The 16,393-nt window shown below is 31.6% G+C and overlaps 2 protein-coding genes across 2 annotated transcripts in view; one reads left to right on the top strand and one right to left on the bottom strand.

Moving 5' to 3' along the window:
• The first annotated feature begins 1,339 nt into the window (after positions 1–1,339).
• On the top strand, positions 1,340–3,473 carry LOC136973054 (motile sperm domain-containing protein 2-like). Its single transcript, XM_067267741.1, has 8 exons — positions 1,340–1,569; positions 1,778–1,924; positions 1,992–2,078; positions 2,456–2,613; positions 2,687–2,741; positions 2,813–2,857; positions 2,925–3,049; positions 3,121–3,473. Exons 1-8 carry the CDS (start codon positions 1,488–1,490, stop codon positions 3,148–3,150), a joined length of 729 nt encoding a protein of 242 aa, XP_067123842.1. The 5' UTR covers positions 1,340–1,487; the 3' UTR covers positions 3,151–3,473.
• A 408-nt stretch (positions 3,474–3,881) lies between these two features.
• The window catches only part of ERp44 (Endoplasmic reticulum protein 44), a 36,172-nt gene continuing 23,660 nt past the window's right edge, over positions 3,882–16,393 (bottom strand). Inside the window, exon 13 of the mRNA XM_067267740.1 lies at positions 3,882–4,415. The gene's annotated coding sequence lies outside the window, so the exon portion shown is untranslated. The remainder of the gene's footprint in view (positions 4,416–16,393) is intronic.

Here is a 16,393-nt window from a genome sequence, read left to right as displayed (position 1 = left end):
CGGAATTTCTTTAGCTAAAAATCGAAATCGTCATTAAGTTTACATTATTTTTCATTTTGAAGATGGCGATTAAATCACCGCCCTAACTTTAAAAAAGTTTACTTAAATCCAAGTATTGCATAATGCAAATTTCTTCAATTTACTCCTTCCTTAAAAAATGCCCGGTTATTCGAAAATTTCTAATTAAAACATCCAATTAATCGGCTCCAAGCGTGTCAAAACACATTACGTAAGCCGCACGTTACAATAAGTTGCCATCCATTAATTGCTTTCTCGCTTCTATCGCTTGCAACGAAAATGCTACCAAAATAAGCGGTTTTGGTACGAATCTACAAAGCCATGCGACTCCCGAGACGCGATGTCGCGCGGCCATTCTAGTACAAATTCATTATCCTATACAGGCGGCGCCCCGAACAATTGAAAAAAAGTCGCCGAGTAGTGTCGCTTGTCGGATGAAACGGGAATAAAACTTTCCTTAAAAACGAATTCTGGTGTTAGGCGATGGAGGATAAACAGAATAAGGAAAATGTGAAATATAATTGTTAAAATACAGGAAATATTTTTAAATGTATGAAAAATGATCATTATTTTGTATAATTCGAATTTAATTACCTCTTGCGGACTTGTTAAAACAAACAGCCCGTTTCTACGTCATTCTTTCAGACACGTTTTGGAAATTTGTAATCTCAGTTTATAGCTCGAGGAAGTTTGTTTAAAATCCCTCTTTTAAAATATAATTATGTAGAAGCATTATAAATTGTTTCTTATGCGGGGAGAATTAGGGAAAAAAATCGGTTCGGATATTTTATGAAGAAATTTCACCATTATACTTTTACTGTAAATTTCTTGAATTTATCAGATTTGAAGGATTTTTTTTAATCGAAGCAATTTCCCTAAATTCCCTAAAATTTTACTAAAATTCTTCTATTAAAAAAATCCCTAAAACAGAAAAATTTCTAATATTCCTTTACTTTTAGCGAACTTCTCTTTTAGAGCCGTTATTTGGTTTTTTTTAGTTCTTTTTCGTGCACTTTTAAAACAATGCACTATTTTAAGATCTTTCCTACAATGTTTATATACAGTTAATTGTACAACTTCCTAGTGAATAAATTAGATATAGTTATATTTAAACAAACAGGTTGTGGGACGAGGCCCGATACAAAAATATAATCAAATAAAAACCAGGTCGAAAAAAGTAGAGATGAGGAAGATAAAATCATAAATTCTTAGAATTACCTATGCAGATGTTTGGTATTTGACGGGCGGGGAATCTGAGTAAATAATAATAAACGAACAGGTTTCGTTTAGGGAATTTTCCTTTAGATTGCTGGGTTAGGAGTAACAACCGCCGAGTGACGTCACGTAGAGCAGTAGTTCGTCACGCTCGAGTAGGTGACGGCTAGTCGAGCGACTGTGTGTCACGTGGTCGCGATAGAAAGTATTAACGAAAGTTACCCGGGGAGTAGCGGTTTATTTTCCTCTTCTAGATGGAGAAAGAAATGTCACTGAACTACGAACAGATCGCTGAATTTCGTGACAAGTTATTTTCCGAAATCGACGAAAATGCGGGTAAGTTTTTGTTATTTATCTATAATTTTGGACTTCGTACCCACTTTTAAAAGTTTCTTTGCAAATGCTGAGATCGAAGAAACTCTAAAATGTTTAAGTTTCTCGACCAAAACAAACCTCCCAAATTCTTCTATTTTCTTCCATTACAACTGTATTAGTTCATGAAAGTTGTAATTTTTGAGGACGTCTCTAAAATGTCGTTTCGTAGATTGCTACTATAAAGACGACATTCAACGTCTAAAAACTGATGACTGGTACTGCCAGAAATTCATCCTACATCAAAGGAAATCGGTAGAAAAGGGTGTTAACATGGCTAAGGAGGAAATAAAATGGAGGAAAGAATTTGGAGTGAAAGGTAGGAAAGTTCCTCTAACATTAATAGTACTATTATCTTTAAATAACCAGCTTTCCTTTTTGGTTAGAAATAACGGAGCATATGCTACCTCAAGAACTTTTCCAGAGGGATTGTGTACATCCTTGCAACAAAGACAAATGGGGGAGGACTGTGTGTAAGTCACTGGTATTCTTTCGTTTTGTTTCTCGTTAACTATTTCTTTAACAATTACGTCGGAATTAGCTTGTAGTAAGTAATTTAACTCGTCGTCTTACGGACACTAATACGGCCTTCTAACGTGCCATCCGAAATTTGAATTGTCTTTGTTTGGTTTAAGGTTAACGAAACCCACGGTAGATGTCTACGTGTCGAACTAGAATTCTAGTTGGGCCCCTTTTTTTGTAGAACTCGGATCGGCTGTCGTCCCGATCGGTTACGGAATGACTAGTCGATACTTTGCCGGTTCCGTTACGTCTACTATATTAAAGATAAAGTTTGAGTTAGTTATCTTTGTTATTTGAAGTTAATAAAAGTTCGATTGTCTTAATTTAGTACATATCAAAGTTAAAAACTTGAGAAAGACCGAACCGGGCGAGGAGGAGGTATTGGAGAAATTCATGGTGTACTGGGTGGAGAAAATAGTAACCGAAAATAAAGGAGCCGGAATAAGTGTTTTTATCGATTGTACCGGTGCGGGCCTAAAAAATGCAGTAAGTGGAATTGATTTTTGGATGTACCGAAAGTATTAATGTGACATATACTGACCCCAAAGGTATCTTTCAGAATTTGGACATAGTCAAATTTAGTAAACAACTCTTCACATATCACTATCCAAAAACTTTAGGCAAGTAAAATTAAATCAAAATTTTGAAAAATGAGAATTCAAAAGAAAAACATTTAAATATCTACTTACAGGTTTCTTTTTGGTGTATAACATGCCGTGGATATTATCCGGTAAGCGTTACGTTCAAATTTATTTCTCCGAAATATGTTTTTGTTGTTATACTCGAATTTTCTTTAGCAATTTGGTCCCTCGTCAAATCCTGGCTGCCCAAATACGTGGTGGACATGATAAAATTTGTCGACAAAACGACCATTCTGGAATTTATAGACGAAAAAGATCTGCCGGCCGAGCTGGGCGGAAAGGTAAATTTGAAATTTAAAAGTTAATTCCCGACGTTTGGCGTCGTCTTACAATTTTAATTTAATAATTGCAGCTCATTAGCAGTAAATGCACAACTGATTAAATAATGTAAACTGCAATGAAAAATCTATGTACAGATGTGCAGGGAGTTAGCCTTATTATGTATTCCACCTTCACGTTCTACAAGTTTTAAACACAAAATATCATTTATGACAAGATGAATAACTTCACGCATTCTCAAACAGAAGTTGAAGAAAATGTTACTATTAGTACATTTTAAATATTTGTAATAAATGCTTATCTAACTACAATGTTATATGTATCACAATTGTATGTAATTATGTAAAAAGGTAATTTTAAGCAATGTAAATTTTATGAAGAAACTTTTATATCTAATGGTTAAAATTAAAATTTTTAGTTAAACGAGTACTTTTTTATTAAATATTAGATACATGCAATGAAATTAATGTTATGAAATTTAATGTTGCTAAGCATCTAAACTGTTATTTTAACAAACTAAAACATTGTTGTTTCTGTGAGAATACATTATTGATACTAACTTGCATACTCCCACCTTTCACATATGATTTTAATCAGGATTTAATATTTTACAATGGAAATTTTGGTGTAATAAATACTATTTTCATATGGACTCGTCAACCGAGACGTCAGACGAATATAGCCTCCCGTGTTTCCCTCGTATGTAAACAAAGACATACAATGGGTGCACTTAAAAAAAGAACAAAATAGATTGCAACATGCAAAGGGAGAGGCTGCTGAAAGGTGTACAAAGACTATACCCCCCACCCATATTTTTCAAACAGAAGATCGTAATATGGTTGGTCCATTATGTTTTATTGAACGAATTCTGAAGAATCTTGCGATTAATATAAAGTTGATTTTTATGAACGCCGTACGACGGCGGACATATTTACAGTTTCGACTTACATTATCCAAGACGTTTTATATTTACAGGTATTTATTAGATTACATCACAGACTAATTAAATGCTTACGCTCTAATTTTTTTTTAACTTAAAACAGATTGGAGACAAACAGAATAGAAAATACTTCCCCGTAAGTGACAGATTTCCAAAAGACGGTCCGGCCGCGCCGGTCGTTCTTCCGCCGGAAACGTATTAAAATATAACTTATAGAATAAAATTGTCGTTTGCAATTTCTGTACACTATGACCCAAATCCTGGTAAAAGTTCAAAGTCCAAAATGAAGAGATAAGCAGGACAAGCTCTAATACCTTCCATGATAGAGTTAATGAGCCTGTGGATAGAACCAACTTGTATAATCATTTTGTGCTTTATGATGTTTACACAATACAATAAACCACAGTTTCTTTCCTGATCTCTCCTTCCTATAGAAAAAAAATTCTATTATTTTAAATACTTAAAATATTAGTTGCATATTTAACATTATATTCTGATAATATTACAATGTAAATACCTAATGACACACACACACACACACATCATTTTTATTCTATCCTATATTATTATCAGATGGATTCCTTTTACTGCACACTTTCTTTAAAAATAAGTTTTCCTTCTGTACTTGAAAAAATTTTAGGAAAATTTCATTTTAATAGTAAAAAGTAAAACTGGTTTTCAATCCCAAAAATAAAAATTTAATAAATTGCCTACTTTGCAAAATGTAAGCTCGTATTTTGACAAAAATATTGCAAAAATGCTCCGACTCTTAACAGACTTTTCTTATAATCTGTTGTTGGAATTTCAGTTTCATTCCTGTTGCTAAATTTTCATCATAAATTCTTATCAAAATTTCTGAATGTAAGTTAATACCAAGTGCTCTAACAGATTTTTATCACATTATATTAAGGCTAATTAACAATCTAAAATGATGCACTTTCACTACAGGTAAGTGGTTAAGCCACCCCTGACAATAAATTTAGTTTTTGATTTAAATAATAATTATTGATTTCATTTTAATACTTTTTATCAAGTTTATAAAAATTAATGAATAAAATATCCAGCAGATCATTTGTTATAAAAGTATAAATACATTTTCTGGAAAATATTAACAAAAAACAAATTCAATTTATTAACCTGCAATAAGAAAGTCTGCACAATATTATATTAGCAGCAAGTGCATTATTTTTTGGGTTTGTTAATTATTAAGAAAAGAATAAGAAAATACAAGCATTTTATAAATAACCATTAATTGCAAGGTATATTTCGTCGTACAGAAGTTGCAACCCAAGACATTGTTTTGTTGCTCAATACATCATCAAATGTTTCTCAATCTGCATACATTAGATAAAATATATTCATTTAGTATCCAAAAAAATACCAATTTATTGTTACTTTCATTCAATAAATTCAAATACTAAGATTTTCTACACTACAAAATCACAAACTTGGACGGCAGTTAATTATGTTTATAAAAACTCTTATCCGAAATCCGTACGATTATTTTTAGTTAATGTATTTAGAAGAAAACTTTTAAAAAATCTAGCTTTACTGGCAATAAAAGTATTTTGTCACATTATTTCTGACAATATTACTTTTTTTTATACATTAATTATTAAACAAATTTATTAACATTTTCAAGGTGTAGAGGACAAAGTCGTGTGAATTGCTTAAATTTTACAAGGCAGACTTTGTATCATATTTAAACAAATCATACAATAAGTAGAAGCCATAATTATCATTTCTAACTATATTATTAAAGACACTAATATCATATCTATCTGTTTTATACAAAATTGAAAAACATTAAATGCATAGACTGTTCTCTAAACAATTAGAAAAGTAAAGAAAACCTTATAAGGTAGATATTACTAATAATTTTAAAATATTTTCCTTACTGATGACTCACTTTATTTGAAATACATACAGTAAAAATCAGAGAGAAAAATAATTACCAAATCATAGAAGTAGGAAGTAGGAAATATATAAACAAAATTTGCTACATATTTTTATTACCAGAAGTTATTCATTCGTTACATCCCCGATGCATAATCCGAAACAACGTAATGTTTATCGAAAACTTTGAAATTTATCACAAAAAAAGTCACGGGTAATCAAAACTTGACAGTACATTACATGATAAATGAACGACACTAATGTCAAGTTGATTTTAAAATTGGTAATTTATAATTTATTATATTTTTTTTTTAATGGAAGAATGGCCAAACTTTTTAACAGCAAAATTAATTTCCTAGGAAAAAATTCACAGGTAATTTGACATTAATATTAAATAATAAAGGTTTTATTTAGTTAAGTAATTTGTTAACTAAAGATTATAATTTAATTATAAAGTTGTAATTACTTTAACCCAAATTTTTCTGAAAAATTTTAAATCAAAGATGAATTATTTTCAAGATTCTCCAAAGATTAATTTTTTCCTCTAAAGTAGGTTACTTTTGAACAATAGTAAAATAGCACAGATATCAATCGCCGAATAAAATGTCGACGATTTAATGACTACACTGTAGTCGTAACCACAATGATAATTCGTGCCATAATGATGTTAATGAAATAATCATAGAAGTTGTAAACATTTTAAATGCTACATTATACTGAAACCTTGGATAGAACATCAAGTACATACAGGATTTATAGGCCTACTCATAAATAAATAATAATATTGACCATTTATTTGTGCTCTGTAAAAAAGGATCTCATATTAGGGAAGCAAAACCCACAGTTTGAGAACTATTGCTTATAAAATATGACAGTTTAAACATATTATGTCATAGGATGCAACTTTTGTAAAGGAAAACTGTCTTATATGTGAAGTTGCAATCTCCCATAGTCTAATGAATTCACCAAATAGCCTTCGGCAGGCTACGGGAAACCTCTACCTACCCCAACTCTTAAAAATCGTGTTGTTACATAAAACATCATTATTGTCGTCGTCAATAATTAATTAAGCAGCTTTTACATGTATTCGTGTAGAATATTGTAATTGTAAATTATTGGGTTGTAATTTTCAAATCCCACTGTCAACCATACATCTGTCCTTCATTAATCAGAGCAGAGTTAGATGAAAGTCGAGACCAGATACAAAATGCAGAGGCTCCGATTAACCGTATGCAAACTCCTAATTTTTTAAATTATATGACGATTAAAAATTGCAGCCCAACACGATGATATTGTCACAATAATATACATACAAGTTCTTTTTTTAAGTTGTCTTTTATCTGATAAATCTGATAGAAGTGTACATTCTAATTTTAATTTTTTTAAAACTAGAATACAATAAAAAAAAATTGGGGCTGAGAGCCAAAAACACAAGATGGCTTAATTATAGTAAATATTTTTTCCCTAAATATTTATGTTGAAATGGGATACATCTTATATGCCAAAAAATACAGTAATTTTTATGGCTCTTGAACATTAATGCCCTATTCTGAGAGCCCAAATTTGAGTCACAGTCATACGCTAGGAAGTTTTCAATGGTGGTCTGACTCAGATGTACATACTTTTACTTTGCTGCTGTCTTGTTGGCCTGATCATACTAATATTGAGAATGAAAACCAAAATCTTCCATGTACTACAGAGCAGAAAAAATTTAATGTTTAACACAATAGCATAATAAACAATTTTTAATCACTTCAGGGTGATCATTTGGGGTGTTTGTGTCTGTGTCTGACTGAACTGACACAACTTAAATGTTAAAAGTCAGTACTTAATTTGTTCATTGGTGAGTTTACTGCTGGCTTCCCTCCTTCCAGAATTAGTTAGTTTTTAACAAATTTAACACTTACGAAAAAATTAATATCACATCTTTTACTTCATTTCTTTTTAATAAACTAGACAATATTTTCTTTTTTTGATTTGAGTGTATTTAATAACATCAACAATTCAGACAGAGACAGCAAGTGTGAATGACTACTATCAACAGATGCCATGTTTGCATTTATGTTAGAAAATTCTATGCTAAATCTTCACAAATCTTAAAAGAAAACACAAAAAAAAATATTCTAGACCTTCAGTAGATGCTGCTAGCTCTCTGTAAAGTTTTAAATTTGCACATAAATACAGGAAATCCTTGCTAGTTTGAAATTCAAGGAACAAAATAATGAAGACTTCAAATTATTGAATTTAGAATTATCCAAGATTTACATATTTCTGTACTATATGTCAAATGCCACGTAACTGATATAATTTATTAAGCAAATGAAATACAGCTATGTATACAGAATGCTATTTTCATTAAATAATAATAATAATATAAATAAACTGCAGGTAAACAGTGTGTCCAGTAAGAACCTAACAGGTTGCTAGATAGGTTTTATAAAAAAGTAAAGTAGATTTCCTCAAAATGTAGCCCAAATTATTTTTGAAGTGGCCTAGAAAGTAGAAAGTCACCCAAATGTAGTAATCTAGTAGCCCTACAAATATCTCAATCTACTATTTGTAGCCCAATCTTACGATCCCAAAAACCAGCCGTATTTTATAAGATAAAAGTAAAAAGGGTATTTCATGAGTAAGGTGATACCTGAAAAAACAAAGCCCTTAAATTGAAGTCCCTTATAGTATGGAGGCACTTTGATTTAAACAAACAAATTAATGTATGCGTATCACAGTTTGGACAGAATTTTCACTTTGAATTTTAAAGTAGCCATATTTTGAACTAACTGAATTCTTTAACATGTAAATCTCTATATTCCTAGCCAGGACAAAAGTACAGTTACAAACTAATGAAATTTCAAACTATCCTAATTGGAATTAATGACAATTTCCTGTATGAGTATACAGTATACAAAATTCTGAACAAAATGATACAAAACTAAAAAACTTATATATATGATGGATTTTACAAAGTAAGAACTTACACATATCATAGAATATATTTATGGACATACTGATCAAAGGGTTAAGTCAAGGCCAACTTTCACTGACAGTAAAGTTGATTGGGTAACACCATAAAGTCCAAGAGCAAAAAGAGTGAACAAAGACAGGAGACTAAATAGTAAAAAGAAAAGATTTATTTATGAAAGAGAAAAACGTTACTATAATTTATATTAATGTTTTTCTCTTAATTATTAATACAAGTAGACAATGATACAGATGGAATAGAAACTGAATCTCACTTAACTTTACGTGACAGTACAATAAAGGGAGAAAATGTGTATATAGGATCCACACAAAGATCACTGCAGGCCAGGTTAAAGAGTCACAAATATGATGTACAAAAAGGAAACATTAATACAGCTCTGGCACATTACACCAGCGAACGGGGGATTTTCCCCTTTGGGCCAAGCTACCCTAATACACGGGGTCTTCAACTGGCAAAACAGAATGTTAGACACTGTAGAGATCTACTGGGTGGACAGGAGTGAAGCTTGCATCAACGTGGATGCCATTCATGTACCAAATGCATGGAAATACTATCTAGACTCATAATATATGTCACATAAGATACGTCACAGCCTTTATTTGAATGTATTTGAAACTTTTAAAAATAGAATGCAATGGCATTCTATTTATAGACTGGCTTTTCCATTCTACATTTCCTGATAAGGGCCAATGAAATAGTGGCCGAAAACGTTTGAATATTGAATTTTTTGCTGGAAATTTTGCATTGAGGTGTAATTCTTATCAAAATGTGACAACTCATAACTTGCAGGGGACAATATTCTACTGTTCTAGTCATTTCCTATCTTGCCAATTGTGGCCAAATCCCAATAAAAGAAAGAACAAGTATCTTCCCCAAATAGAGAGAGTGACTTGAAGAAGGAACAGAATGAGGAGTTCCTTTCACTTCCTTTTTATTTCAGGAAAAACAGAGTTCTCCTTTGGGCCGACCACCAAATTTTGTTAACTTTATAAATCAAATAATTGGGTCATTTCCCTTGCTGACCACTTGATACAACATAGTAAGTTGACCTCTTTCCTCTCCAGTTTCTATTATTGATCCTCAAACTCATCATTTTGGCAAACACAACAACTGAAATTTCAAACAGACATTTCATTTTTCCCCATCTCTTCTCTAGCACATCCCAAGTGAATTTATCAAAAGATAACATTTAAGTTATTTGTAGATAGGCCAGCTTCATCTTTGTGAGAGACATTTTCTACATAGACATATCATTTCATAGACACATCCATCTCAAGTAATTCACAGAAACTAAACACATTGCCCATTAATACATGTGGGAAAATAAAACATTCCATGACACTACTGTATGCAATTGTTTATAGTGCACATCAAGAACACAGGAAGGCAAATTGAAATCTAAAGATTTACAATTGCTTGATGAAAGTTACAGATCAGATATGTATACAGTGAACAGAACGTGTATAAACCAATACATCACCAACTGCCGTAAATAATTGGGCTAACTTTTGGATATATACGATTAAAGATTATAAATAAATTTGGCACTTGAGGTAGGTGTTAGGTGCCATCTCTTATTAAAATTAATAATTATAATATATATATATAATAAACATTCAAGTATAAAAAAAAGAGGGGGAATGTCCACTCTTGTAAAGAGAAAGTCCCTGAGGGCACAGAAACAGGGAGAGAGTTCAATCGATGGGTACAAGGATCTAAAATCCAAGATGGTAACATAGCTAGGGGAGGTAGTTACCTTGAGCTGTTCGATTAGCACTGAATTCCACCAACAGGCACTAAGGAAACTCAAATCACAGCATTTTATAAAACACAATTTATCAAGTCAACTCAACAGGAAAAACTTAACATTTCAGTTGTCAGTTGACACATAATGTACATTATTATTAAAAAGTGAAAAATTGATAACTATAAAATACTAATAAAGTCTGTCCAAAAATATTCTGCAACAAAGAATCAATCAAAAATTGTGATATAAAATTTTAGAATTTAAGAAATATGTTTGATTCTATATACCAGGGGTGGCCAACTTTTGTGCACATAAGATCTACTTTTTATCGTAAAAGTGTGTCGCAATCGACTTGTTGTCATAGGCATAGTCTAAGTGGGGAGGGGAAAATGTGAAATACATACTATGTTTATACACTGTTTCAGTACGAAGTGCACTCACTGCTTGTGAGTCGAGTCATAACTGCATGCACACAGTTGCGTTCGGTTACAAATATAATGCATTAAGTCAAGACATCGCTAGCGATCGACCAAAATTGGCTTGGCGATCGACCGGTCGATCACGATCGACTTGTTGGCCACCCCTGCTATATACCATCAGATGTAGTATATTGAATTTTAAGCCGAAGGTACACAAAAAATTAATAACCTACAATGCAAAATTTTTAAAAATTTATCGATAGAATAACTTACAACTTTTATTTTGAAAGAAAAAATCTATTAGGATTGTTTATTTATACTCTGCAGTGTTACTTGTTTTTATTTCAATGTTGCAATTTAAATGTCATATTCCATGTGTTAGCTGAATTCAAACCTGTACTATAACCAGTGGATATACCAAAATAAGTGGGACAAACAGATGGTTTTAAAGCAGGGTTGTTCAACCTTTTCTCCTAATGGGCCAAATTAGAAATTTATGTATATTCAGCGGGGCACAAAGGTACCTTATATAAATATATTTTTTTAAAAGTTAAAATGTGAATATCAAATTTTAATAACAAATATATATAATTACAAAAAATACTGTATTATTTATTGACAGTAAAAAAAGAAATTGTACTCGTACAAAATAAAAATAAATTTAATGTGAGTTTTCACATTGCATTCCTTTTATAATATTGTGAGGTCATCTGTGGGTAGAAGGTCTGGGTTACCCCTTCTCCTACTTATTCAGCAGCACAGTAGGGTGGACTGGCCTATAGTCATAGAACGGCTTCTTAAGTCTTAAGTTAAGGTGCAGAAATTCGTAAGAACCCCTGCAAGTTTTTTTTCCTGACACCAGCCTAATTTAAGCATTAGGCATGCTCATATACACCCGTGAGGAATCTCGAGTGGGAGGGACATGAATAAGCGGATAGGACATTAGCTCGGATTTGAGACATCGACGAGACCATGGTAAAATAACAAACAAAACTTTAATGAAACAAAATAAAACAAATAAGATACAAATTAATATCTAAATATCTAACTATCTAACCTTTCCTAATAGCGAAGAGAGAGAGAGATTACAATCAGATCTAAGTTTATACTATCTCGTCTTGAAATACTTGTGCAGGTTTTGTTCTACTTTTGTATAAGTGTTGCCGTCTCTGTGAAGATCGGGGATGAGAAAGATGTGGTCTTCATTTTGGGAGTACGTCAAGAACCGACTTCTTTCGAAGCCGGCTGAGGAACTCTGGAAATTGCGATTGGACTGGAGTGGAACGTGAGTCTAATTCTTGTATATGGAGAGCCAGTGGAGCACCTTACTCGTTAGGATCTCTCAAAAAACTCTCTTGAGTTATCTGGAAAACGACTTCTCGCCCTGGATGTCTGTGTCAAACTCCCTGATCGCAGGATGTGGTTCACCATATTCAGATGAACCTATCCAATCAAAAGGACGGATTTTCTGCACGTCAACGGGATGTATGGGGATGTTCAAAGGGTATGAACATCCAGATGGATGCCCGAGTTTGTAGATAAGGGGTATGGAAAACGAAATTCTACTTTCCTTTTTGTTAGAAAAGTGACTAAATGTTTCCCTTTGTGTAAACAACAAGTGGGAGGCCTTTGTTACTTACATTAATTATTTTGTTATAATATTTAAAGAAAAATATAAATTGGAATGATATGGTGACTCTATAGAGTCATTCTCTCTTAATTTCTGACAACAGAGATTCCAAGAATTTTTTATTTCACATAGAACAAAATTTTTAAGTAATAAAACTCTAATCTCTACTTTGAATCTCACAATATTGTTAATAACTGCTTTTATGGTACTAGTCTTAATTGTAAGAATGTTAGTTAAATAGGAATCACTGAACCTATTTCTTTTAGCAGTTTTGATGTTTTTCATACATGAAAAAAATTGTTCACAACAATATGTACTACCCCACATGCATAACAGTTTTCTAGATAAAACAATTTTCTAGCACCACTTACGACATCAAAGCGTATCCAGTGAAACGAGAATAATTTTTACAACATACTTTACCAAAATAAATGAAAATGTATCTAAAACATTTAGAGTGCAGTGAGCCACATAAAAATATCAAATGGGCCACAGTGCAGTCTGTGGGCCACAGGTTGGACATCCCTGGTTTAAAGTTTTCTCTAATGAAGTAACTACACCACGACTTACTCTTTCATATTGTAAAACTGGCAAGATTTTAACATGATTAGAATGTAGAATGCCATCAAATATTGTGTGTATATGTATTGAATTACAAAGAACAAAGATATTACAATGTGGATAAGAAATATGTAATAAAGATATTTTCCAGTTCTAATTCTAATTTCACTAATATCTATTTTTAATATTCTATAATATATAAAATTTATATTTCTTAGATGAAGTAATTAACACAAATCACAATTTCAGAGAGAGGATGTGAATGAACACACATCTTACAATCAAAGAAATGTGGTAATTTTATTTAAATAATACAAGAATTTAAATTAATTTATATAAGTAGATATTAAATGGATGTGCATGTCTTCCTATAAAAAAATATACTAATTCTATTTAAATTTATTAATAATACTAATAATAATAATAATTTTTCCATTCTACCATTACACTAAAACTTAGATTAGATAGATTACTTTATATATCAAATTAAAATATAGAAAAAATAACTCATATATTAGATGAAAATACTGTATGAGAACTAACATATTGTTCAGTTATCAAACAGAACAATTTGTTAGTCCTCATCAAATCTTTGGTGCTTTAATTCATTTACAAAATTTAAACATATCAGAAACAGAAAACTTTTTTTCAGTCTAAGTGCCAAAATAGCTGTACTTTAATAGAATTTATGCATGAGAAAGTCTTAAGAAAGAAAATTACGTTTAAAGAAATGAAGTAAATATACTTCACTTCTTTATAGATAATTTTAAAAAATTACGTACCCAGAACCTTTTAAGGTGTGATCACGTATAAATATCGACAGACGAACGTTTTCGAATCCCTTCTGGGCTCTGCTTCAGGTTCCAATCAGTTTCTATATGAATGTTTGATATCTGTTAAATATCAGTTCGTTACGCACGTCATTTAAATTTTCAGTTCAATCATAGGTTCGAATGGATTTACGAAAAACCACGTTGCACATGCGCAACAAATCAGCCCATCCATGTATAATGGGTGAGTAGAGCATGTTGTGAATTAACTCTTGCCAGGCCAATGACAAAACCATCTCCTCTGTAAAATTTATACATGCTCTAGTCACCCATTATACATGGATGGGCTGATTTGTTGCGCATGTGCAACGTGGTTTTTCGTAAATCCATTCGAACCTATGATTGAACTGAAAATTTAAATGACGTGCATAACGAACTGATATTTAACAGATATCAAACATTCATATAGAAACTGATTGGAACCTGAAGCAGAGCCCAGAAGAGATTCGAAAACGTTCGTCTGTCGATATTTATACGTGATCACACCTTAAAAGGTTCTGGGTACGTAATTTTTTGAAGTAATTTGGGTGTGATGAGTAGCGAGTTATCTTTATAAATAATTCATTTAATTAGAATAAATTTAAAAAAGTAAAACCAAACTGAATATAAACCAGAATTAAAGACTGGAAAGGACTGAATGGACTTCGACTCATCTTTGTATGTACAGTCTAAAGAAATATTTGTTTTTCTGTGAATCCATATTCGTCCTGGCAATTTTATTTAATAGAAGCATATTAAATAAAATCAAAAAATGTAAATTACATATAAAAATAAGCTTGATGTATAATAAATAAATGAATGAGATAGTTTGATTTCAATCAGGTAGTATCATTTGTTTTATTATTATTTATTATTCTATATGTTATAAAATGAAAAATAAATCATATGGTATGTGGCATGCAAAGCAAATCCTTCTAGGGTGCCACTTGGACATGCCTGCCATAGCTTCACCATCTGTATTGAACATGCTTTAGTGAGCTATTAATTTATCTGAATTTTTTGTTTTTACTCTTTTGAAACCCATAGGTATTAATTGGGCCTTTTAATCAAACCTGTCTTTGATATGGTTAGGCTCACAATGGGGAAGCTGTGGTAAGAGCCAGAGCCCAATATATACATATAAAGCTAAAGACATATGATAAGTACACACTTGAGTAGACAGATCAAATAGAATCAGATCAGTGTGTGCACACTTGGTAACATTGTGATGGCAAATCAAGAAGAATTTAGAGCAAAAGTATTCAGATAAATTTTTTTTTCAGTCCACGAACAACTAGCATACTGTCCACAAGTAACTACAATAAAGATCTCCATGAATAATTAGCAGTAGTGAGCTTGGAATGTGTAATTATATAATCCTTCTTACTTTTACACTAGACAAATTAAAGTCAAATCTACCACAGTAAGAGAAATGTGCACAAATAATATTGTTTCCCTCAAAAAGAAGAAGAAAACAAATAAATAAAACAAAAACTGAGATGTTAGTTAATGAGTAGAGTTCCCAGCTGGGCATCAGGGTCAACAATCTTGTCAGTTCAAGGCAGATAAACAGAAATGTTGCTTCCTCAAGAATGCAAGGTCGTATGATCGTTTTCCTCCCACACAACTTGTTCTCTGCTATCTGTCTACCTAGCATGTGAACATCCATAACTCATAATGCAAGCAGATTTTTGTCCAATTGCTCCATCTATATCACCCAACTGCCTACTGAAGTGTATACTTACACTAATTCAAAAGGTACCTCACTGATAAAAAAGATAAGTAAAGATCACAAACATTAGACACTGGAATTTAAAGCTAAAACAAACATTTTTTACTGATCCATAAAAGAAAAAACTCCTAAATTATCAAAAATATTATACTTGTAGTCTTATTAGTTTAAAGTTTGGCAGAAACAAGTTGCTATAACAGTTAACTCATTTGATATAATGAACTAAATCTGTATGATCAGAAGAGGGTTTGAGTCAAACTCCCTTTGTGGTCAAACTGTTTGACCATTAGCTATGACTCAAGATTAAAACAAACAATATTTCCTTTGGAAACCCTCAGATTAAACTTGATTACGAGCCATTTCAGCAATTTGTCTGCCTAAAAGACACAATAAAACATTTACTTCACTCATTTCAATGCTAGGATTTCAAGTTAATGTTGTTGATCATCATTGACATGACATCATCATTATACAATCTGTACATAAATAAAACGATTAAGCATCATTAAAAATACTGCATATGCACGTACAGTATTCTTAGAAATATTTTATAGAATTACTTATTTATTAATTCTTTGTCTACAAGCAAATATGATGACCAGCTAAAACAAAATTAAAAAAAAGTTTAT

The sequence above is a fragment of the Centruroides vittatus genome, unplaced genomic scaffold (assembly GCF_030686945.1).
Source record: "Centruroides vittatus isolate TY-2023 unplaced genomic scaffold, ASM3068694v2 contig_3078, whole genome shotgun sequence".
Lineage (NCBI taxonomy): Eukaryota > Metazoa > Arthropoda > Arachnida > Scorpiones > Buthidae > Centruroides > Centruroides vittatus.
Note: the sequence above shows the minus strand (reverse complement) of the source record. Positions and strands in the feature narration are given on the sequence as shown.